The sequence below is a fragment of the Carcharhinus amblyrhynchos genome, chromosome 7 (genome assembly GCF_965287045.1).
Source record: "Carcharhinus amblyrhynchos chromosome 7, sCarAmb.v2.hapA, whole genome shotgun sequence".
NCBI classification, from domain to species: Eukaryota; Metazoa; Chordata; class Chondrichthyes; order Carcharhiniformes; family Carcharhinidae; genus Carcharhinus; species Carcharhinus amblyrhynchos.
The window spans coordinates 61,876,932-61,901,450 of record NC_137330.1 but is presented as its reverse complement, the minus strand read 5'-3'; the positions used below and the strand labels follow the sequence as shown (position 1 = coordinate 61,901,450).

Sequence of the window (24,519 nt, the reverse complement as noted above, 5' to 3'; positions counted from 1 at the left end):
CACTCTGCCCAAGAGGATCCTTCACCACAAGGTCCCTAATTCTACCCGCCTCATTACATAACACCAGATCCAAGATAGCTTGCTCCTTCGTCGGCTCCAACACACACTGTTCAAGGAAACTATCCCGGCAGCATTCCAAGAACAACTCCTCAAGCCCACCATGTCCAACATGGGTTGACCAATCAATATGCAGATTGAAATCCCTCATAATTATCACCGTTCCATTCCTGCACGCCGCATTTATTTGCACGTTAACTGCCCGCCCCACCTCCAGATCATTATTTGGGGGCCTATAGACGACACCCACCAGCGTCTTCCTCTCTTTGCTGTTCCTAATCTCCACCCCTGCCTATCCTTCCTAAACACTTGATACCCCTGGACATTCAGCTCCCAGTCCCTGTCACCTTGCAGCCACGTCTCTGTAATGGCCACCAGATCATATCCATTTGTGCTGATCTGCGCCACCAGCTCATCCACTTTATTCCGAATGCTTCGTGCATTCAGATAAAGTGCCTTCATCCCAGCCTTCACCTGTACCCTATTTGCCAGAACGCCACCAACCATACTCACGCCCCCTACTCCCTTTATTATTGGGACATCCGTGGCCTCCTCCTGTACCTGTACCCTCTCCTTTACTTTAGACCCCATAATGTCACCTACCCTCACACCCTCCCCCCCTCTAATTAGTTTAAAGCCCTATCTACAGTCCTATCTACAGGATTCGCCAGGACTCTGGTCCCAGCACGGTTCAGACTAACCCCATCCCACCTGAACAGGTCCCACCTACCCCAATACTGATGCCAATGCCCCATAAATTCAAACCCATTCCTCCCACACCAATCCCTGAGCCACCCATTCACTTCCTTAATCTTATCAACCCTACGCCCATCTGCACTCGGTTCAGGCAGTAGTCCAGAAATAACCACCTTGTCGGTTCTACTTTTTAATTCCATTCCCAGTTTTTCATACTCCCTCCCCAGATCCTCAGTTCGCATTTTGCCAATGTCGTTGGCACCCACATGTACTACGACGACTGGATTCTCACCCTCCCACTCCAGGTTCCTCTGCAGCCCAGATGCGACATCCTGGACCCGAGCGCCAGGCAGACAACACACCCTTCTGTGCTCTTTGTCATTGTGACAAAGGACAGTGTCAATACCCTTAACCACACTACCCCCAATTACTACTATGTTCCTTTTCACCTTCTCCTTGCCTATGTCCTGTGTCTGCATCACTGTCCCGTGTGCAGTTTGCTCACCAACCTCACAGCCCTCGTTCTTGTCCACACTGGAAGCAAGAACCTCAAACCTGTTATGCAGATTGAGAGGCTGAGGTACTCGGTCCCCACCCTCCTTCCTCCGGTCCCCACCCTCCTTCCTCCTCTCAGCAGCCCCCTCCTGTTCCTGACCCTTAGAGTTAGCCAGACTAGGAGGCGTGGATGTCTCTTGCACCCCATTGTCAATGGCACCCTCTCTCCCCCTGATGAGCCTCAGTGTCTGTAGCTCAGAGACCAGCTCATCTACCTTGAGCTGGAGCTCCTCCAGCAACCAGCACTTACTGCAGACATGGTCACATGGTAGGACCCTGGGGTCCACCAGCTCCCACATCATACAGAAACAGCACATCACATGCCCCTCCATTATTCCCTGTAGTAATATTGAACAGTCTCAACACGATCTTACCTGGCCCTTTTCTCCCTAGCCCTTTGTTCCTAAGCCCTAGTAGCTCACTCTGCTTCCCTCTCACTCCGCTGCCCGCTGTCTACACCAAGCCTCCTTTTAAACCCGGCGCTGTTTAAAAGCCTGCTTACCCACAAATCCCTGCTATCCACTCCCTTTGAATTCTTAAAGCGGTAAACACAAAAAGCCCGCAAAAATGCTTTTAAATGATTTAAACAGTTCTACAAGGTAAGTTCTTACTACACACTAAAAAGCCCGTGAAAATGCTTTAAACTTACTTAAACAGGTTTTAAACAGGTAATTTCTTACCTGACTCTCTGCTCCTTCACTCGCCTGCTCCAGCAAACAATGGCCAGCCCCTTGGCCCCCACATCCCCCCATGGCCTGATCACTGGCTGCTCTGAACATGTCTGGACCAGCCTCGACCCCCACACCCCCCCCCCCCCCCCCCCAACTTCAGCCCTGCCCCCTCCCACCCTATGGAGATGTCGGCGTTGGCCTGGGTAAACACAGTACGAAGTCTCACAACACCAGGTTAAAGTCCAACAGGTTTATTTGGTAACCACTAGCTTTCAGGGCTTTGCCCCTTCGTCAGGTGAGTGAAGGGGCAAAACCCCGAAAGCTTGTGGCTACCAAATAAACCTATTGGACTTTAACCTGGCGTTGAGAGACTTCTTCCTGTGTCCCTCCCACCCTGATAGCCAGCTGCAATCGCTGCCTTCCCTGTGTCTATCACTCAGCCCAAATACAAAGTGGCAATGCACCTTTTCCCAATTGCACCGCAAAGGCTCAGCCCCATCAAAGACAGCCCTATGTTCAGTGGGCAGTGCCAAGGTGCCTCCTGGACATTGGCACTTTTCCCCTTGGGCAGTATCAGGGAGCCATCCACCCTGGCACCCTACCTCTGGGGCGCCTCAATGGTCCCCCTTCGCTCCCCTGGATCAGGCCACCAGCTGCCTGTAAGTGGGGAACTATACCACATCCCAGCCTGGAATTTCAGTCCTGGGCCCACGAATGGTATTTAAAATACATGGACATGATGATTTAAATAAATTATGCAGCTCTGTGCCAATTTCTGGCACGGAGCTGACAACGTCCAGCAGGAAGCCTGCAAAATGGCCTCCGCTACAAAAGCAGCGCAGCAACCTGGGAGAATCGCCCCCTTTATGTTCTCCATAGTCATCTCCTTTCTTAAGATTGTAAAGCATAAACTTTTTCTACTCTTTCCTCCAGGAAAGAGCTTCTTCACCTCAGCACACATGGCAGTTCGGCCAGTTCTTCTAAAATTCCCCAACAAGATTTCAGAACAGACTATTTGGCATGGTAGAATCCCAATTATTATTGGTCTTCACAGAACTACATACATGAAATCATACCTAGTCAGTATGCTAGCCCAGGAATAGTCACATTTCTCTTCCACATGAAACTCAATTTATTAATCCTCTGAAAATAGAGTTGCTCAAATCCGAACTTAATCAAAAATGCTGAAAATACACAAAAAGGTCCTGTATCAGCATCTATAAAGAGCACAAGCAGATGAAGCATATTTTCAGTTTTACTTTTATACTGAATTATTGTCTTTGCTTTTTAAAGACCTTTTGTGTACCTCAACACTTTCCACACTTAGTTCAACAAACTATGACATTTATTTTTCAATTTGTGTAGTTTTTGGACTCTTTCATGGCATGTGGGGGTTGCTAGCCATTGCCCACCTTTTGGTTCTCCTGAGAAGATGATGAACCACCTTCCTGAATTGTTGCTATTCTATGTGAAGTGGTACACCCACACTGCTGTTAGGAAAGCTCCAAAACATGTTGTCACAATGCGTACAAGTAGCATTTTATTTTGTACACTATAGGAATTTATTTTTTTAAATTGAAGCATAGATTGAAACTTTACAAGACTATATGTTGAAAATATTTTCACAAGAATTTGTTCATCTAATTTAAAACATTCGTACCTTGTGATATCTTCAGTTAACTGTGAAGGATCAGGAGGATAGAATTTTACATTAAAGGAAAACTGCCAAGGACAATCTGCAATGAAATACAAACTCTATCAAGATATGTGGCAAATCAGGACAATAAAGTCATCTTAACATAGGAGATCACCATTTAATCCATTGTTTTTTTTTTGCTAGTTTTATGTACAGTAATCCAGTGAATCTTATTTCCCTGTTCTATCACTTTAGCCTGCAATTTTATTTCCAAGTGCCCACAAAAATTCCTTTAAAATCTTTGATCACCTCCACTTCACCACCCTTGTTGGGAGTAAATTCCAAGTAATTACAACTTACTGAGGGGAAAAAAGAAGTTCTTCACGTTCCCACTGCATCTCTTCTCCAAAACCTTAAATCTGTGTCCCCTTGCCCGTGTATCAAAGGCTAAGGGAGGCAGCTTTTCCTTCTTTCCTTAATCTGCAACTTTTATTATCTTGTGCACCTTCATCAAATATCCCCATCAATACTCTCTGCTCCAAGGAAAACAACTCCAGTTCTCTAACCTAACCAGAGTCCAGAGTCCTTGTCCAAATCCAAGGGTCACAGTCTGAGGGATTCAGGGTAGACCATTTAGGACAGAGGTGAGGAGACCTTTCTTCACCCAAAGAGTGGTGAGCCTGTAGAATTCATTACCACAGGAAATAGCTGATGCCAAAACATTAAACGCATTCAAGAGGCAGCTGGATATAGGCACCTGGGGCAAATGGGATCAAGGGTTATGGGGAAAAAGCAGGATATTGATTTGGATGATCAGCCACGATCGTAATGAATGGCAGGGCAGGCTTGTAGAGCTAAATGGCCTCCTCCTGCTCCTATCTTCTATGTTTCAATGTTTCTAACACAGCAGGTAAAATCCCTCAGCTCTGGAATCATTGATAAATCTCCTCTGCATCCTATTACAAATCTTCACATCCTTCCTAAATTCAGGTAATGAGAACTAAAAATATTCTAGTTGTGGCCTAACCAGAACTGTATAAAGGTTCAGCATAACTTCCTTGCTTTTGTACTCAATATCTCAATCATGAATCAAAGAATCCCTACAGTGCAGGAGGCCATTTAACATATTGAATCTGCACTAACTTTCCAAAGGAGCATGTACACAGGCCCACTCTCCGTCCAATCCCCACATTTTTGAGCATTTTTATCATGGCTAATCAACCTAACCCACACTACCTTGGACACTAAAGGGCAATTGAGCATGGCCAATCTATCTAACCTGCACTTCTTTGGACTGTGGGAGTAAACTTAATCACTGAGAGGAAACCCATGCAGGCACAGGAAGAGAATCAAACTTCACCCAAACATGCATCCAACGCCAAAATCGAACCCTGATGGCCCTGTGCAGTGAGGCAGCAGTAATAACCACTGTGCCACCTTACCACCCTGATGTTTAATATCCCATATACTTTCTTGACTCTCAATGTCTTGCCTCTTTCAAAGATTTAAGCACATGAATCTCCAGGCCCCTTAGTCCCTGTATACCCTTTAGAGCTGGGCCATTAAGTGTCTATTACCACACCCTCTCCCTTCTGTCAAAATGCATCTTCACATATTTTGATATTAAATTCCATCTGCCACATGTCTGTCCATTCTGTTATCCTATGTCACGTACATTTGAATGGTATCATCTACACCGTTTGCCATACCTCCAATATTGATAAAACTGGCAATTTTAAAATTTTACTCCAAATTCCAATATCCAAGTTACCAAAAGAACAGTAGCCCTAATACAGATCTTTGGAGAATATCACCAACTAACATCCTCCAGTCTGAAAAACAATTAATTACCATAATTTGCTGTTTTCAGTTCTTAAGCCAGTATTTTAGCCTATATAACAGAATGGTTGCAACACAGAATGAAGAACAGGGCAGCCTATCACGCCTGTGCCAGCTCTCTGGAAATAAAAGTAATCTGGTCCTATTTCCACATTTTTTTACCTGCATAAGCCTCAATTTTACTAGGCAGTCTTGTGCGATACTTTGTCAAACATTTTCTTAAAATCCACATGGACGTTTGTTGCCTTCCCCTCAACCTTTTCTGTCAAAAGGTTCACAGAGCAATCAAGCACGATATGCCTATTCAACTCCTGCTGGCTTTCCTTAATTAACTCAAAACTCTAGTAGTGCCTGTGGATTCTCTCTCTCATTATACTTACTAAAAATATTCACCACTTAGTAATATGCGCGACTAAAAGGTCAATAGAATATATGTCCAAGTTAATCTTTGATGAACCGACACATACTACTGTTTAAGCAACAATGCACTTACTTCGAATTTGTTTCTTTATTTCCTTTGCAGGGTCCAACCAATTCTAAAAAGAGATAGCGTTGTGAATTAGAACTAATCAAATGGAAAAAAAATACACATTTCATAATAATTGGAGTTGAAGTAGGGTTATTAGGAAACACAGCTTATTTTTTTTTGAAAATGGACAGATGTGTTATCAATTTTAATAATGTTTACTGGATGGAGGTATTCCGCATGTTACATTCCAGTATTATCTCTGGATATCTGCAGCATTTCAATGATGCAACCCATATTTTGCACAGCATTTTTCATTTCCCAGTAGTTCCATCACTATCTTCATCAGTAATTGATCTTCATTTACTGTTATTTCACCCTCGCTTCAAATATTTCCAAGGATTTGAGCTAGGATTGAACTAAAATCCATAATTACACTGCTGTTCATTTTTCCATGTTCAAATTTCACACTTCTATTGTTTCACTGAAGTCCCAGGAGCAATGATTTCAAATATAAGGGGCTAAAGATCACGCTTTAGATGTGATTAGAAAACTGTAGCTGTAATGCGCTAGTTATGTTACAGTTCTCACTTCTGTTTTAATTGATGTGCATAATCAAAAACTAAAATCTTCTGTAAACTAATGCAATTGGCAACCAGGATATAATAGTTTATCTTATTTTGCTTCCAATTAAATTTTAGTGCATTTGTTTAGAGATTTATTAGCAAGGCTACAAATGGGTTTTATCAAGCAAAATGTACAATTTTGAAAAGGGTGTCCAATCCTTCACCTATGAGTAGCTAGATTGAAAACTACATTAAACAACCTACACCAAATCATTTAATAGGTTTACTGGAACACACTGGTCAATTCCTCAGGAAATGAAATTTTTTTGATATAAACTAAAAAGTTGCCTCTGCACCAAAGAAAATAAACACAGTCTGAAAAACCTTTCTGAACCATCGCAATGCGGAATCTTGAAAATTCAACCCTGGCCATGGTGCTTGTGGGCAGAGCCTGATTTGAGTGTGGAGAAAGTTAGGGAAAGTGGTTTTCCATGTAACCTGGGTTCAAAATTTCCCAAACTTTATGCTGATCCAGCCAATTTTATCTGGATTGTGTTGCTGTACAGCATACGAGCCTAAACAGACAGAAACTCTACAGCAACGTCTCAATTTCTGGAAAATATTATGCCCAGAGCAGCACCGTCTCATTGGAAGTTTAAGTAGCCAAAATTCCTTACTAAATAACAAATAGGCTAATTCGATGGCCTATGATGATAGAATTGATTTACCAAGCATACTTATTTGTAGCAGAGCTAAAAAAATTCAAAAGTATCAGTGACAGAAATATTTACAGAGGAACAATATATATACAAACTGTGTTCTATTTATTCAAATTGTTGTCACTCCATTACCTATATCCTTCAACCTACCCAGCTACCCAAGTGAAGACTTTCACCATTTCTGTGGCAAAAGGTGAAAACCTTTTTTTGTTATTCATTCGTGTGACGTGGGCATTGTTGGCTAGGCCAGAGTCAATCTGTATTGGTTTTTAATGATTTATTAGATCGGAATAGGTTAACAGTTAGCATTATTTATATGTTGGGCATTCATTTTTCCTAATACAAAAATATTTCCATCACGATCTACCAACTGATTTGGATTTGATTTATTGTCACATATATTAACAGTGAAGAGGATTGTTTCTTGGACGCTATACAAAGCATACCGTTCATAGAGAAGGAAACACAAGATTGCAGAATATACTGTTACAGTCACAGCTAGGGTGTAGAGAATAATCAACTTAATGCAAGGTAAATCCATTCAAAAGTTTGACAGCAGCCAAGAAGAAGCTGTTCTTGGGTCGGTTGGTACGTGACCTCAGACTTTTGTATCTTTTTCCTGACGGAAGAAGGTGGAAGAGAGAATGTCCGGGGTGTGTGGGGTCCTTAATTATGCTGGCTACTTTGCCGAGGCAGCAGGAAGTGTAGACAGAGTCAACGGACGGGAGGCTGGTTTGCGTGATGGAGTGGACTGCATTCAGCATCTTTTGTACTTCTTTGCGGTCTTGGACAGCGCAGGAGCCATACCAAGCTGTGATACAACCAGAAAGAATATTTTCTATGGTGCATCTGTAAATGTTGGTGGGGGTCGGTATGGCTAGCCTGGGACTCTAACTTGGTATAGTACTGTCTTTTGGCAACTTTGGTGGTTCTCCTTAGATCATATCTGGCTTTCTTGTCTAGGTCAGTGTCGCCTGACTTGAATGCCTCAGACCTGGACTTCAGCAAGCAGTGGATATCTCTGTTCGTCCATAGTTTCCAGTTCTGGAACACAGGGATTTGTTTCTTTGGCACACAGTCTACTACACACTTACTAATGAAGTCAGTAACCGTAATGGTGTACTCATTCAGGCTGGTCACAGAGTTTTAAATGCTGACCAGTCCACTGACTCCAAGCAGCCCCTTTGCTGATTTGGATTAAGCAATTTCCATCATATATAACATTTTACTGTTTACTTAACCATCATCCCTAACAAAATCTCACATTAATACTAATTAGCAGGCACATCAGCCAAACCAGAACAATTCACAACATTTCTGTCTCCTGAGATCAACAATGGTGGCCCCACTGCTACGGCGTTAAGAGAACAGTCTCATGAACAGAGCTAAAGGGTGTTTGGTATGCAGCTCACACGATATCCAGCTGCAGCTGAGAAGAACAGCTGGCAGATAAATGGTTGACAGTGATAACTGAACAAGGGCAAGAATACATCATTAAGCATTCAGCAAAGCACAAACTGGAGGTCAAAGATTTGTAGCATTTGAACACGTAAGCATCAACAGGCATAGCAGGGGAGGAAGCAGAAAAAAAAGACTCAATTTGTACCAAGAGGAATAACAATAGTCTCCATAGATTAAGAATTAGTGCAAGGAAGACAAATACTTTGGAACTACGCAACAAATTCTTGTAAGACCTACAATATAGAGGATAGCAAATTTTTAAATTCACCACAGAGAAATAGCCAGCATGCATTTCACTTATGACTTTAAAATAGACTGCAATTTCACTGCTCAATTTTAAAGCAACATCACAAATAATAGAAATGCCAGGATTTTCAGACTTGTTTTAGCAATGTAATTTATTATTGGGTCACAATCGGTATATCCATGAAATCTGCAAGAACTACTACTTAATTACAGATATTAGCACAATTTTTACTAAACCAAATTCAGGATAAATTTCTTCATTGAGAATGATTGGCATATGATACTCACTGCCACAACAACTTAAATTCACATAGTTTCTTTAATGCAGTAAAGTATCAGAGTGCTTCAAGGGAGCGTCCTCAAATAAAATTTAAGACCATGTCAAATACAGTGATATTAGGTCAAATGACCAAAAGCATGGTCAAAGAAATATGTTTTAATGCACGATGAGAAATACAGAGACAGAATGGATAATGCAGCACGTTACTGTGCAGAGGGACCTGGGGGTCCTTGTGCATGAGTCGCAAAAACCCAGTCTGCAGGTGATCAAGAAGGCAAATGGAATGCTAGCCTTTATAGCGAGGGGGATAGAATATAAAAGTAGGGAGGTCTTGCTGCAACTGTACAGGGTACTAGTGAGGCCGCAGCTGGAGTACCGTGTGCAGTTTTGGTCGCCGCACTTGTACAAGGATATTTTGGCCTTGGAGGGAGTGCAGAGGAGGTTCACTAGGCTGATAGCAGAGATGAGGGGACTGGAATATGAAGAGAGACTAAATAGACTGGGTCTGTACTTGTTGGAGTTTAGAAGGATGAGGGGGGATCTTATAGACGTATAAGATAATGAAAGGGATGGATAGGGTAGAGGTAGAGAGATTCTTCCTGCTTAGAAAGGATAGCAGGGCTAGAGGGCACAGCCCCAAGATAAGAGGGGGACAGTTTAGATCGGAGTTGAGGAGGAACTTCTTCACTCAAAGGGTGGTGAATCTCTGGAATTCTCTGCCCATTGAAGTGGTGGAGGCTATCTCGCTAAATATATTTAAGTCACGGGCAGATAGGTTTTTGACAGACAAGGGAATTAAGGGTTATGGGAGAAAGCGGGAAAGTGGAACTGATCCACTTCAGATCAGCCATGATCTTATTGAATGGCGGAGCAGGTTCAAAGGGCTACTCCTGCTCCTATTTCTTACGTTCTTATAAGGGAGGAAATTCCAGAGCAGTTAAAGACACAGCCAATGGTGAAGCAGTTAAAATCAGGGAGCACACAAGAATTGGAGGACAACACATTTGGGTATTATAGCATTGAGAAGGCTATGGAGATTAGAGGGGTCAAGGGCAAAAAGAGATGTGGAAATAAGTATGAAAATTTTAAAACTGAGAACTTGCATAACAAGCATGTAGGTCAGCAACTACAGGAATCATCAGTGATAAAACTTAGTGCAAGTTAGGATACAGTTATCAACATTTTCAGGAGATTAAGCGTGAAGATTTCAGCAGCAGAGCTAAAGCAGACTGGATTCAGTTAATGTTGTAAGACAGTAATTGAACGGAACAGCACAGATCTGAGGTTCATAACTGACGTTTTGCAAGATAGTTTCGAAAGGTCCATCAAAAATAATCAACAGAAGCTTTAGTTTCATCCATCATTTGAATCCTTCGCCCTGTCTAATCAATAATTTCGAGCTGGTTTCTGGTGATTACAGTTGGCATATCTGCTTTTTCATTTTCTTCAAAGCTTTGAATGAGTAAAGAAGAGTCAATCAGCACTGCAATATGCCCTAAAAAAAAGAGTCATCCAGACTCGAAACTCTGGCTCTATTCTCTCTCCACAGATACTGTTTGACCTGCTGAGATTTTACAGCATTTTCTGTTTTTGTTTCAGATTCCAGCATCCACAATATCTTGCTTTTACAATTTAAAAGGTGCCTGGATCTGCACCTGCAAGGCCATGAACGGGGTTCTTGAAAATAAGCTCAAAATGAGTGGCTAGTTCTGTTTTTTTCTATATTGATTTGTGCAGATATTTTAAGGTGAACGGCCTTTTACTTTGCCGCAACTTTTTCAAGGTTCTGAATTTTTGCACACTCACTTAACATATCTTGTGTGTACTCCACGCCCTTTTGGCAACTTGCCGAGCAACCTATCTTTGTGTCATTAGCAAACCTAGCTACCATACATTCAGTCCCTTTATCCAAATAAATGATTTGGATTGTAATTAGTTGAAGCCCCAGTATTAAATATTAGCATGCCAACCCCAAGCTGACCCATTTATCCCTATCCTCTATTTTCTGTTAAGATAACCAATCCTCTATCCATGCTAATATGTTAGCTTCTAAATCTTGAGCTCTTATTTCGTGTTACAAGCTTTGATGTTTCACTTATTGAGCATGTCTTGGAAATCCAATTACATCACGCGCAGTTTTTTTCTTTATCCACCTTCCGCAAAAACTCTAAACAATTAGTCAAGCAGGAATTCCCTTTCACAAAACCATGTTAACTCTGCCTTTTTACAATTTTCTAAACGTTCTGCAATTTCCTCTTTAATAATGGAAGTTAGCATTTTCCCTGTGACAGATGTTAAGTTAACTGGCCTATAGTTTACTACATTCTCCCTTTTATCCTGAATACAGGGGTTGTTTTTGTGATTTTCCAATCTACTTGGATCTTTCCAAAATCTAGGGAATTTTGGAAGATCACAACGAATTTCTGCAGCCACTTCTTTTAAGACCCTAGAATGCAAGCCAACAGATCCAAGGGTTTATCAGCCTTTTGTTCTAATACATTTCCCAATACCCTTTGCCTACTGATGATGATCGGATTAAATTCCTCCCTCTCTAACTTCGTTTTTTCTACTATTCTTGGGGTGCATTTTGTCTTCTACACGAAGACAGCCAAAATACCCATTCAATATTTCTGCCATTTTTCTTGGTCCTTGAGCAGAACACAGTAAAGTGGAGTCGTGGCCAAGCAGGCTTGATGAGCTATAGTGTCTACTCCTATTAACACTCTTATGAAGGATCCAAAAAATATCTAGTGTAGATATGGCAGGGCAATGAATAAGTAACCAGCAGTAACGATAGTAAGGAAACTGTCTACTTTGTGCCCACTCACGCCAATGGCTGCCAATGGAGTTGGGGTCTGATTAAGTCATATCCTATGTTGGTTTGGCTTGAACCTGATGGCAGAAAAATAAAATCCAGTTCTGATTAAGGAAGGTGTCATTAATATCATCTAAATAATATGTAGAGTTAAAGGCTGCAAATTAGAGGTAGAGGTAATGTTGTGCAATCAAAACTGTAACTTAATATCACAAGTTTTGGGCGATTCTTTCATCATGAAAGAACTTGTTGAATGTCCCAACACAGAGCATTATCTCAGGATATAGGAGTGGGGGCAGGGGAGGGGGGTCTCTGGAATTTAGCATAGGAGCAAAATGAAAGTAAAATGGTTGAAAAATCCCTGGCCTAGAAGTAGTTAAGGGAAAGCTTGCTGAGCATAAGAGGAAGTGATGAAAAAAATTGGGGTTAGGTGAAGAAGGTGGAAAAGTGCTCCTGTACAACATAAATACCAACATGGATTTGCTAAGGCTGAATGATCTGTTTCCATGCTCTAAATACTTTGCAACTTTATGAGAGAGAGAAATCTTTTGCAGTGTTCACCAGAATAATCCAACTCTCTCACGAATCTCTTGTCACATGTCTATCCTTTCTGATGAATGGATGAACTTTTTATGAACCTGGTTATCAGGGAAATCAGATTTAAACTTCTACCCAACTCAAGCCAGGCAGTTGGCAGCCATGCTGACACAACACAATAGTAAACTTCACGAGTTATATGGTTTGTATTTCAGTTACCTTTTCTTAAGACTGCACTTTTAAAAAATTATAATGAAGCTGTGATCCAAGAAAATAATTGCTTATTAGTTAAAATGAACTGAAGCAAAGTCATCCAAGTCTGTCACTTAAATGCAAAAAGGTGGTTTATAACTAAAACTCATGTTTGATTCCTATTCCTTGATATAGCACCAACTGCCCAACCCACAAATAAGGGAAAAGGGTTTTGTCATTATTATCCATTTCGGGTTTAAGACTAGATACATAAATTTGAGAATTTTTGCCTGAATCACACCCCTGCTTCAGATGCATTTGCCAACCGTTGCAGAGGAGAGAGCAGGTATATATTGAGCAACACAAGAGATGCACTAGTCAAGATAATTATTTTTTAAAAATGATTTGTTACAAATCTTAAAGCTGAAAAATATTATCAGTCTGCAGAGCTAAATAAAACCTGTGACTTGCAGATTCACCATATTCTATTCCATTCATAAGAGGACACAAGTTGTCAACCCAAATATAGATGCAATTAAAAGTGCATAGAAAGGTAGGACACTGCTGATTCAATGAATGATGCTGGCCAATTATACAATAGCATACATCAGGGGGTAGAGCAGGACAAAAGCTTTGAATCATTTAACAAAATACTCATTGTCAAGGAAACGGAGATTATTTTCTGAATAGATGAACTAGGATAGCCTTCCTGATCCTTAACTATTATAAACCTATTCCAAGATGGATCATACTTATGCTGAAAAACTTCTTCACATCAATCTTAAATTGGGCTTTGCACATTGAACTGTGTACCATAGATCTGAAATAATGTGCTAATTTACCAATTTGTGCAGTTCTGTTCCTTGCAAACTTCTATGGTCAACCTTTGCTCCCTCTTTGGATACTTAAAATGTGTTTGCAAGTTACAGCAATAATACCATGCTTTAAAATTATATGGTACAAGGAAAAAGTGAGAACATTAAATGTTTTGGCAAAGGTTTTTGGTTTCTTGCCGTTGGTTCAATATATTTTACTTGCATTTGGAAACCTTCCCATTTTAACTGTTAGGAATAAGATGTGTAGAGCTTTATTTCAATTTACCTTTTCATCTGCAGCATCCTGAAAAGTGAGACCAAAATAATCCCTTTCCAACAGGTTGATTTGCTCACATACCTTGTCAAACAGTATATAGCCCTTGGCACGTTTCTGAAAAATATAAGCCACAGACAAATTTAGATTTTAGCCTTAACATGCAAAATAAATAATAAAAAATTCAAAATAATGTTTCATCTTAAAACGGATGATTAATTTCATCTTATTTGTAGTACGAGCAAAACATCATTGAAAAATAATTGAACAAGGTCTGAGAAAGGAATTAATTTTCAAATGATGATAAATATTTGTGCTTGATAATTGAAGTTATGCTTAAATTATATTTAACAACATAACTGAATGTGAAACTCGAAGTCCAACAAACTTCCATATCCTTCAAAAATTATGTTTCTTCAACACTAGCCACCTACTCAAAGCAAATGTCTGCTTTTTCCAGTTTGTTGCTTGCACATTACCATCTCTAATGTCTTGTATGGATACAAGAGATTAGAGACTGTTGGTATAAATAGGTCTTTTTCTGATTGGCAGTCAGTGACTAGTGGGGTTCTGCAGGGATCTGTGCTAGGACCCCAGATGATACAAAGTTGGGTGGAAGGGTGATCTGTGAGTAGGATGTAGAGATGCTTCAGGCTGAGTATGTGGGCATATGCATAGTAGATGCAGTATAACGTGGATAAATGTGAGGTTATCCACTTTGGTAGCAATAATAGGAAGACAGATTATTACTTGAATGGGTGTAAATTAAAAGAGGTGAATACTCAGCAACACCTTGGTGTCCTCGTGTATCAGTCAGTGAAAGTAAGCACGCAGGTACAGTGGACATAAAGATGGCAAATGACATGCAAGCCTTCATGGTGAGATAATTTGAGTAAAGGGATAGGGATGTTTTGTTGCATATGTATAGGGCCATCCTGGTGCATCATGTGCAATTCTGGTGTCCTTATCCGAAGAATGATGTCCTTACTGTACAGCGAGCACAGCAAAGGTTTACCAGAGCCAATAAACTGTTGAAAGAGATCCCAAACTACAAACTCATCATGCCTGCAACCGTCTCTGAAAGACTAAAGATCAGAGGTTCTCTGGCTGGGGCTGCCCTGCAGGAGCTGCTTGCAAGGGGTATGATCAAGCTGGTGTGCAAACACAGGGCACAGGTTATCTACATGTGAAACACCAAGAGAGGGGATGCACTTGCCACTGTAGATGATGCTTAAAACAGATTCTGGAATCGATTCCAACTAAAGATATTTAGATACAAGTGTAAAATAAAACTGTTGTACTACACAAAAAAAAATCCTGGGATGGCAAGTCCATCATGAGGATTAGGGGTAAACCTTTTAGAACTGAGGGGAGGAGAAATTTCTTCACCCAGAGGGTGGTGAATGTGTGGAATTCACCACCACAAAGTAGTTGAGGCCAAAAAGTTGTCTGATTTAAGAAGAAATTAGATATACCTCTTGGGGCTAAAGGGATCAAGGTATATGTGGGGGAAAGAGGGGAAATCAGAATATTGAATTCGATGATCAGCCATGGTCAAAATGATTGGGTCAAATGCAGTCTTTAGAGTTTGGAGCCTTATTGGAATTGTTGGGGGAATAAGTGATTGACAGATCAGGTGGGGCAGTTTTTTCCTCAAGATTACAACACCTTGAAGCAGTGCTTTTGGTATCATACTGGACTTTTTAGTTTATTTTATTTAGTTTATTTATTTATTAGTCACAGGTAGGCTTATGTTAGCATTGCAATTAAGTTATTATGAAAATCCACTAGTTGCCACACTCTGGCACTTGCTTTGGTACACAGAGGGGCTATTTAACATGGCACCCAACCAGCGCCTCTTTTGGACTATGGGAGGAAACTGGAACACCCAGAAGAAACTCAGACAGCGGGAGAATGTGCAGACTCCACACAGACAGTGACCCACACCAGGACTCGAACCAGAGTCCCTGGCACTGTGAGGCAGCAGTGCTAACCACTGTGCCGCCACAAACTACTCTGGCTCTAGCTACCTCACCACACAGAAAATCCTGAGGAATGTGATCTTCTTCAAATTGGAGAACATTCTGGAGCCTGCTTTATGAGCGCTAACATCCTTGGAGTTGCATCAGAGAGTATTGCATTTGTGATTTTATTTTACATAATATGCCCAGAATGCACCACAAAGATGAAAGCTGTTGAGCTTCCTTTCTTGATAACTGTCAGTCACCCACATTTCACAGCCATGCATGGTGCTGACAAGACAGGCCTCAAACCAGCACCTTGGTCTTAAGTGTGTTTTTGATGTTTTTCCATACAAGTCTTGTGAATCTGTCAAAGGTGATTGCTACTTTCCACGTGAGCATCAAGTTCTGCATCAAGAATCAGATTGTCTGCAACTATGAATCAAAGATAGCAGGATTTGCTAACCACTTCTAGCCCAGTGTTTCCATGTGATTAGGAGCAAAGATGTGGTAACCTGCCTGTAACCATAGTTTTCTTAATGCTTATAGTCAGGGAGAGATAGTTCATGACCCTGAGTTTCCATGTGACTGACTAGGATGACATCAATGCCAACGAGCTCTATAATCAAGATGTACTGTACATTTTTTTTGGCTTTCAATCTGATTGTAGGGTTTGCTATCAAATAGTCCTTAACTACGACCCAGCTTCATCCTCATATGACCCCAACTCAATAAATTTCGAGTTTGACAGTCTTTCCAGCACTTTCACTTATTTAGATAGCAGCCCTCCTCCTATCTAAAGTGCAGATAGGGCAGTGCACCCCTGCACCATTCTTGATAATTATTAACCGTGCCAAACTCTGATTACAGCTAGAGTAGGACACCCAGCCTGCAGGAACTAAATTGCGAGGCATCTTGAAGGGAATTGCTTGATAGGGCAGACGCAACACGGTTTCATTAAAGGGAAGTCGTGTCTGACAAATTTACTGGAGTTCTATGAGGATGTGTCTAGGGCGGTGGATAGAGGAGAGCCGGTGGATGTGGTCTTTCTGGATTTTCAGAAGGCGTTTGATAAGGTACCTCACAAGAGGTTACTGCAGAAGGTCAGAGGACATGGAGTTGGGGGTAGGGTGTTAGCGTGGATAGAGGATTGGTTGTCAAATAGGAGGCAGAGAGTGGGGGTCAATGGGTGCTATTCGGATTGGCGGTTGGTGACTAGTGGGGTGCCCCAGGGGTCGGTGCTGGGGCCTCAGCTATTTACCATTTATATAGATGATCTGGAGGAGGGAACCGAGTGTAGGGTGTCGAAATTTGCTGATGACACCAAGATTGGGGGAAAGGCAAATTGTGCGGAGGGTGTGGAGAGTCTGCAGAAAGATCTAGATAGGCTGGGCGAATGGGCCAGGAAATGGCAAATGGAATTTAATGTTGGCAAGTGTGAGGTGGTCCACTTTGGTAGGAAGAATGGTAGGAAGGACTATTACTTACGTGGCGAAAAACTGCAGCAGGCGACGGTGCAGAGGGACCTCGGGGTCCTTGTGCATGAGTCGCAAAAACCCAGCCTGCAAGTGCAGCAGGTGGTCAGGAAGGCGAATGGGATGCTGGCCTTCATAGCGAGGGGGACTGAATATAAAAGTAGGGAGGTCTTGCTGCAGCTGTATAGGGCATTGGTGAGGCCGCAGCTGGAGTACTGTGTGCAGTTTTGGGCGCCGCACCTGCGCAAGGATATTTTGGCCCTGGAGGGAGTGCAGAGGAGGTTTACTAGGCTGATACCGGAGTTGAGGGGGTTGAGCTATGAGGAGAGGCTGAATAAACTAGGCTTGTACTCGTTAGAGTTTAGAAGAATGAGGGGAGATCTCATTGAGACGTATAAGATGATGAATGGGATGGATAGGATAGAGGTGGAAAGACTCTTCCCGCTCAAAAAAGACAGTAGGACTAGGGGGCACAGCCTCAAGATAAAGGGGGGGCGGTTCAGAACGGAGTTGAGGAGGAACTTCTTCACTCAAAGGGTGGTGAATCTCTGGAATTCTCTGCCCGTTGAAGTGGTGGAGGCTGCCTCGCTAAATATTTTTAAGAAGCGGGTTGATGGGTTTTTGATAAGAGAGGGGATTAAGGGTTATGGGGAGAGGGCGGGAAAGTGGAACTGAGCCACGACAGATCAGCCATGATCTTATTGAATGGCGGGGCAGGCTCGAAGGGCCAGATGGCCTACTCCTGCTCCTATTTCTTATGTTCTTATGAACTGGAACTGAGACTAAGACAGCAGATGGATGGGTTCACTGCCACAAACATTAAATCTAGTCCACCGTCTATAAAACTGCCTACAAACTGTTATTGTTGCTGATTGAATTGTCCTCCAAATTGCAGAGGCTGAACAGTTCTGACACCTCCTTGTGCCTCACCAAACCAAAATCCATCATACAAGGTGAAGTCATTGTTTTATATACTGTCACTGATGCACCGTCCAACCTTTCCCAACACTATACATTCAACTTTTAACTCCTTCCTAAGACCCATAAACAGGACTAGCCTGATAGACCCGAAGTGTTTCAGCTTGTTCTTGCTCTATAACTACTTTCTTTTTCTCGTTATCTAGTCTCTTTCCTTACCCTCCATCAATTCAACAGTTTCTAGGCTTGACACCCTGAATAGCCAATCCCTCTACATCTCTATTCCCACAAGAACAGTATAATGGCCCTCTACATTTTCCTGCACATATTTGGACACTATGGGTCTTACTTATGCCTGCCTTCCATGGGGTGAGACATTCTTTGTGCCAATCCTACTTAGGTCTTGCCTCCTTCCTCTTTTTGCATTTCACTGACAACTATTGGCGCTATTACCTGCTGCCACATTGAAAAATTGTCTTACGTCTGTACTCCCCCAAAGCTTTCCATTATCCATAAGAAACAAGTCAAGAGTGTAACTGAATACTATCCATTTATCTAGATGAGTGCAGAAGAAACTCAGCAAAAAACTTGCTTGATTTTCACACTTCTACCACCTTAAACATTAACTCTTTTTACCATGGGCGCACCATAGCTGTTGTGTTTATGATCTACAAGGTGCAGTGTCAGCAAATGTAGAAGAGATCAAATGTAATGGATCTAAGTCATTTATCATTACTGCACTGCACTAGTTTCAGCTACATTTATCCCTAATCTTTGGTTCCTGTCCATTAACCAATCCTTTATCAATACTAACATATTATCCAAAAATCCAATACCCCTTATTCTACGTATAAACATTATGCATGGCACCATACAGAATGGCCTCTGGAAGTCCAAGAAGACTGCATCTTTATCTAGCTGCACCTTCAAAAAAATTCTACTAAATTTGTCAAACGAAATTTCCATTTTGTAAAACCATACTGAACTTGTCTGACCAGATTACAATTTTCTGAATGTATAGTTAAGTCTTCCTCAATCAGAGATCCTAGCAATTTCCAACGATCGGTATCAGACTATGGAGCCTTCAATTCCCTGTTTTCTCTCTTTCTTCTTTCCTGAATAGTGGAGCTACATTTATTAACTTGCAATGAATTGAGGCATTATAAAATCCAGAGAACTTGGGAAAATCATAAACAGTACATCTAACTTTGCAGCTATGTCTTTTAGAATTGTAGGATGGAGGTCACTGGAACCTCAGGGTTTGTCCAATTTTAATTCCTCAAGTCTCTCCATTATTTTTTCTCATATCAATTATGAAGTTCCTCTCTCTTATTGACCCCACATAGTTGCTCTCTATTTCTGGTAATAAATTTGCATCTTCTGTTGTGAACCTAGACATCTCATTCCCCAAAGTACTCTTGATGCTTCCTCCAAGGGACCAATGTTTACTTTAGCTACATTGTTCCTTTTAAATACCCAAAATCTGTTTTTATCTTCCTGGCTATCTACCCTCATCCTATTTTTCCCTTTTCAATCGACTTTATGGTGGCCCCTGCTGATTTCTAAAATACACTCCCTTTCCCCATACATTTTACTAGTCTTCGCAAGATTAAATGGAACACTACCCTCAAGTAGCTGAGGACAGTCCAAAATACACACCAACTTTGAAGTAGTTTTTGGAACAAGCCCATTCCTTTCATTGGCTCTCTTTGCAGAGTTTTTTATTTCAAAATGAAGAATATTTTTCAGAAAGTAGGTTTAGATTCTTAGCGCTAGACATCACAAATCTAATTTAGAGCAGACTTGTCACCATCTCTTTTGTATGCATGTCCCAACACCATCTCTCTCCCTGGCAACAGTCAAGGTGAATCCAGTCTGTTCATAAACCTGGCATCACATCTGATCCAAAGCTGAGTTTCCAATCTCATATCCAGGCCATTACTAAGGCTGTTTCCACTTTTGTAATATCACCTAACATCAGCAGCATCTTAACTCATCTGCTGCTGAAACCTCATTTGTGCCTTCGTTATCTGTAAACTTGATATTCCAATGCATTCCTGTTGATTTCCCACATTCTGCCCTCCACAAACTTGAGGTAATTCAAAACTCTTTTGCCAATGCCTTAATGTGCAGCAAGTTGCACTCCCCTAACATCCATGTGCTTGCTGACCTACGTTGGTTAGTGATTGAGCAACATCTTGATTTTAAGATTCTCCTTTGTTTTTAAATCCTTGCATTGTATCACCCTTCCCTATCTCTAATCTTCTCCAGCTCTACAACTCTCCTAGATATCGGTGTTCCCCTAATTCTGGCCTCAAATATCCTGGATTTTAATTACTTCACTATTGGTGGCTGTTTCTTATCTGCTTAGGCTCCAATTTTTGGAATACTCTCACGACATCTCTCCCCTTTCTATCCCATTTTCTTCCTTTAAGATATTCCTGGAAATTTACCTCTGACCAAATGTGTGGTCATCTGACACAATATTTCTTCATGTGGCTTGGTCAAACTTTTTTTTATATAATCTTCCTGCAATGAAGAGCCTTGGGATATCTCATACTGATAAAGGCTCCATATAAATACAAGTTGTTGGTGAAGTATGTAAAAACAAAGCTTAAAATATTCAAAATGTTGATTATTATACCCATTAAACCTTTTGGAGATAGCTTGCTAGACAAAGGTACTTTATTCCAACAAGAATGAGTAGTCTCAGTGACAGACAAAACAAACCATTAGCCACCAATAGTCTTTGATTAAGCCCACGACAATCAGATGAGGTCAAATGAAATAGTCTTTGAGATTCCTTCAGTTACAAAGGGTTACTATCGGCTGGACTGACTTTTTTCCAAATTTACTATATACACAGGTAAAATAATAGAAGCCATTCATCCAGTACACAGTTGCAGAAGCCAGTACGAGAGAGTGCGCCTTTCCCAAAAGAGATTCACGTTAAGCTAAATACAGCAGAGTTAAATCCATGAAGACTCAAGAGGTAGCCTTTATGTAACTCTGAAAGAGTTATATAATCTCCAATCTCAACTTTACTTTTCCACATGAAATTATAAAATTTATGATTCTTCAATCTTCTCCAATAGCTCATAAATACCCTGTTGCCATACTCTGTAGCTTTCTTCTGAAGTCTGGCTAACAGAATTAAACATTGCAAAATTTTAAACATACCAATGCAACACATCAGCATGGTCTCTGTAAGTTTATATTTCACTACCTGACTTTGCATCCCAGCTTTTTAGAAATATTCCTAATAATATCACCATGTTGAATGTGTTGAGTCTATTCCTTAATCTGATCAGATGCATGGTATAGATAGTTGAACACTTATATCCTCAACTATATTAGAAATAATAGCCTTTTCTTCAACCTACCCAAACAAAATGCCTGATGTGGCATCCTAGTTGTATTAGGCAAGCACAAAAAGTGATTGTACAGTCCTACCTTTTCTAACTCTTTCGAATGCTATGCATTAGGTTTCGTCTTCAATAATTCATAGACTGTTAGAAATATGCATAAAATTGTGAGGCAGATAATTGATATTATTAAAGCTTGGAATAGGTGGAGGATTAGAATAATGTTGCAAGTTGCTAAATTGCATTTCATTGGAAACAAAATCCATGAACAGAGGCACTTCAGTGAATCATCCTATACTTCAATAGCCTGATAAGGAGTTAGAAGAATTTGATAAAATAAGGCTGGCCTTCTGAACAATGAGCATAAATAAGTGATAATAAGCAAAGTTGAACAATAAAGCCCCTGCAGGTAGGTTTGAAATTACAGGTGCAATGTTTCAAAAAATTTATTAAAGTGATTATGATGAATAGCACAAGAAGAGATGAAGAAAGTAGTCCTCTGCATGCTGCAAGGGCATGGGCTAGAGAAACCCATGAATAGTGAGAGATTACATAAGGATGCATTTTATTCCATAGTTTAACCTAAGACCTCACGTACCACTGGATAATATTATGAGCTTTTACAGGACTGTTACGTCTTGTCAATGACCCCACACAAAAAAAAAACTTAGCTAGTGCATTATTTTTTAATTGTCATTTGCCGCTGGCAGGTAAGGCTCTTCAACAGAAACTTGGTTCCACACATACAAATGCTGACTTTTAATTCTACTCTATTTAAAATACATCGTTCAGCCAGATGCAGAGTGAAGGATGCTGCTGAAACATCTAATTATACCACCCTTGTTTGATTCAACTATGACAATGTTCCACATGAACTTTAACTCCTGCTTCCACATTCTTTACTAAATTATACTAACTAAATTAACTGGTGATCTAAAGAGCAGCAGATAGATTTCATGGTGAAAGAATAAGGTTGCACATTGGAATAGGAAGCAAATCTATACATAATGAAGCCATGCTCATCAGTAAATCTGAAATCGGAAAAAGTGAGCTATTTGTGATCAATTGAGGGTATGCACAATTAATCCAGTCTTTACGAAAATAGTATCAAGGCTAATCATGGAATGCATCTAAAAGATTTTTTTTTAAAACAACTTTCGGTTCTGGTGCAGATTATTTCTGATGTCTCATTTAGACAACTGAACGCATTGTGGGCACCCTATCTTGAAAATGACATTGATTTCTAAGGCTAGAGTTCAGAATGGGGTAACAGGGATTCAGTACTTGAAGCACTAAATTATGAAGGAAGATTCAGAGTTTAACTACCTATAGCTAAAATGATTGATAGTAATATCTCTGATCACCTTCAGTTCTGTAACCGTCCTGAGATCTGTGTTCCTCTAATTTTGATCACTTACGCACCCTGATTTTCTTCGCTGTGCAATTTGTAAATGTGACATCCTGAGCTCTGGAATTTCTAACCTACCCTCTCTGCCTCACTCTCTTCCTCTGACACATTCCTTAAAAACAATTCGACTAAGCTGTTGTCCATCTGGCGAACAGAATCATAGAGAAGGTATGGCATAGATAGAAGCACTCAGCCCACCATGTCTGCACCAACTGAAAAAATAAGAAACAAAGTGCCCATTTTAAGTGCACCTTCCAGACCTGATCCATAGCATTGTAGATTACAGTACTTTAGGTACAAATCCAGGTACTTTTTAAATAAGATGAAGATTTTGCCTCCACCACAAACCAGGCAGCAAATTCCAAACACTTACCATCTATTGGTGAAGCTTTTCCTCCCGTCCACTATAAACATTCTGTCAATCACCTTAACTCTATGTCCCCTGGTTCTTGACATTTCCATAAGAGGACACAGAGTATCCAGGGCCCTCAATCTTTTACCACCACAAATCAGGTCACCCCTCAACCTAAGGAAAAAAATCCCACTTGATCCAATCTTTCTTCATAACTGAGATTTTCAAGCCCTAACAACATTCTTGTGAAGTGAAGCTTCAACTCATTGGAGGAATAACACTTCCATCTTCTGATTAGGCACATTACAGCCTACTGGACTCATCATTGAGTTCTTCAACTTCAGATTGTGAACCTTCTCCTCTACCTTAAACCCAAAGATTTTTTAGTCCTAATGCAAACTCAATCACTCATTCTTCACTTTTGTTTTCACTGAGCACTGACTTTTGTTCTTCCATTAACACATGCTGCCATCTTACCTTTTATGCCACTATCAGCACCTTGTATAGCCCTTAACACTTCATCTTGTGCCCTCAACATCTTTGTGCAATCTCTCCAAACTCACACCTCGTACTGATCTTGTTTTGCTCTACTTACTCAATCCCTTCCATTCCTTCTCTAACTGCAAAAAATCCATTACATTTCCCCCTCCCTTTAGCTTTGAATAAGAGTGATAGGGATGCAAAACATTAACTGTTACTCTCTCAAGTTTCTGCCAGACCTGTACACGGGCAATATGGCAGCTAGGGCAGTGGCATGCTCCTCCTGCCAGATGTGGGCAATTAGGGAGCAATCTAGTCTCCCTGACAACTTTATCTGCAGGAAATGCATCCAGTTGCAGTTCCTCACAGACCGCATCGTTCAGTTGGAGCAGCAGGTGGATGCACTGCAGAGTATACAGGAGGCACAGAGTGTGATAGACATTAGTTCCAGGGAGGTTGTTACACCACAGATTCAGGCAGGTAGATGGGTGACCGCCAGGAGAGGCAGGCAGGTAGTGCAGCAGTCTCCTGTGCCTATTCCCCTTTCAAACAGGTATATCGTTTTGGATACTGTTGAGGGAGATAGCCTGTCAGTGGGAGATACCACCAGCAGCTGGTTCTACTATGGGGCAGGGTCAAGCAAAGAGCAAGCAAGCAGTTGTACTAGGGGACTCGCTAGTTAGAGGCACAGACAGGCATTTCTGTGGCCACAGTCAAGACTCCAGGATGGTGTGT

General features: G+C 41.0%; 1 protein-coding gene across 21 annotated transcripts in view; it reads right to left on the bottom strand.

The window, feature by feature from the left end:
* The window catches only part of epb41l2 (erythrocyte membrane protein band 4.1 like 2), a 170,782-nt gene that overhangs the window by 51,423 nt on the left and 94,840 nt on the right, over positions 1 to 24,519 (bottom strand). For 20 of the 21 annotated variants that reach the window (XM_080192443.1, XM_080192452.1, XM_080192457.1 and 17 more), the window contains 3 exons: positions 13,838 to 13,942; positions 5,948 to 5,990; positions 3,640 to 3,715 (listed from right to left, as the gene is read on the bottom strand). In XM_080192443.1, coding sequence (XP_080048569.1) covers positions 3,640 to 3,715; positions 5,948 to 5,990; positions 13,838 to 13,942 — 224 coding nt within the window. The remainder of the gene's footprint in view (positions 1 to 3,639; positions 3,716 to 5,947; positions 5,991 to 13,837; positions 13,943 to 24,519) is intronic. The other variant, XM_080192451.1, reaches the window with a different exon arrangement.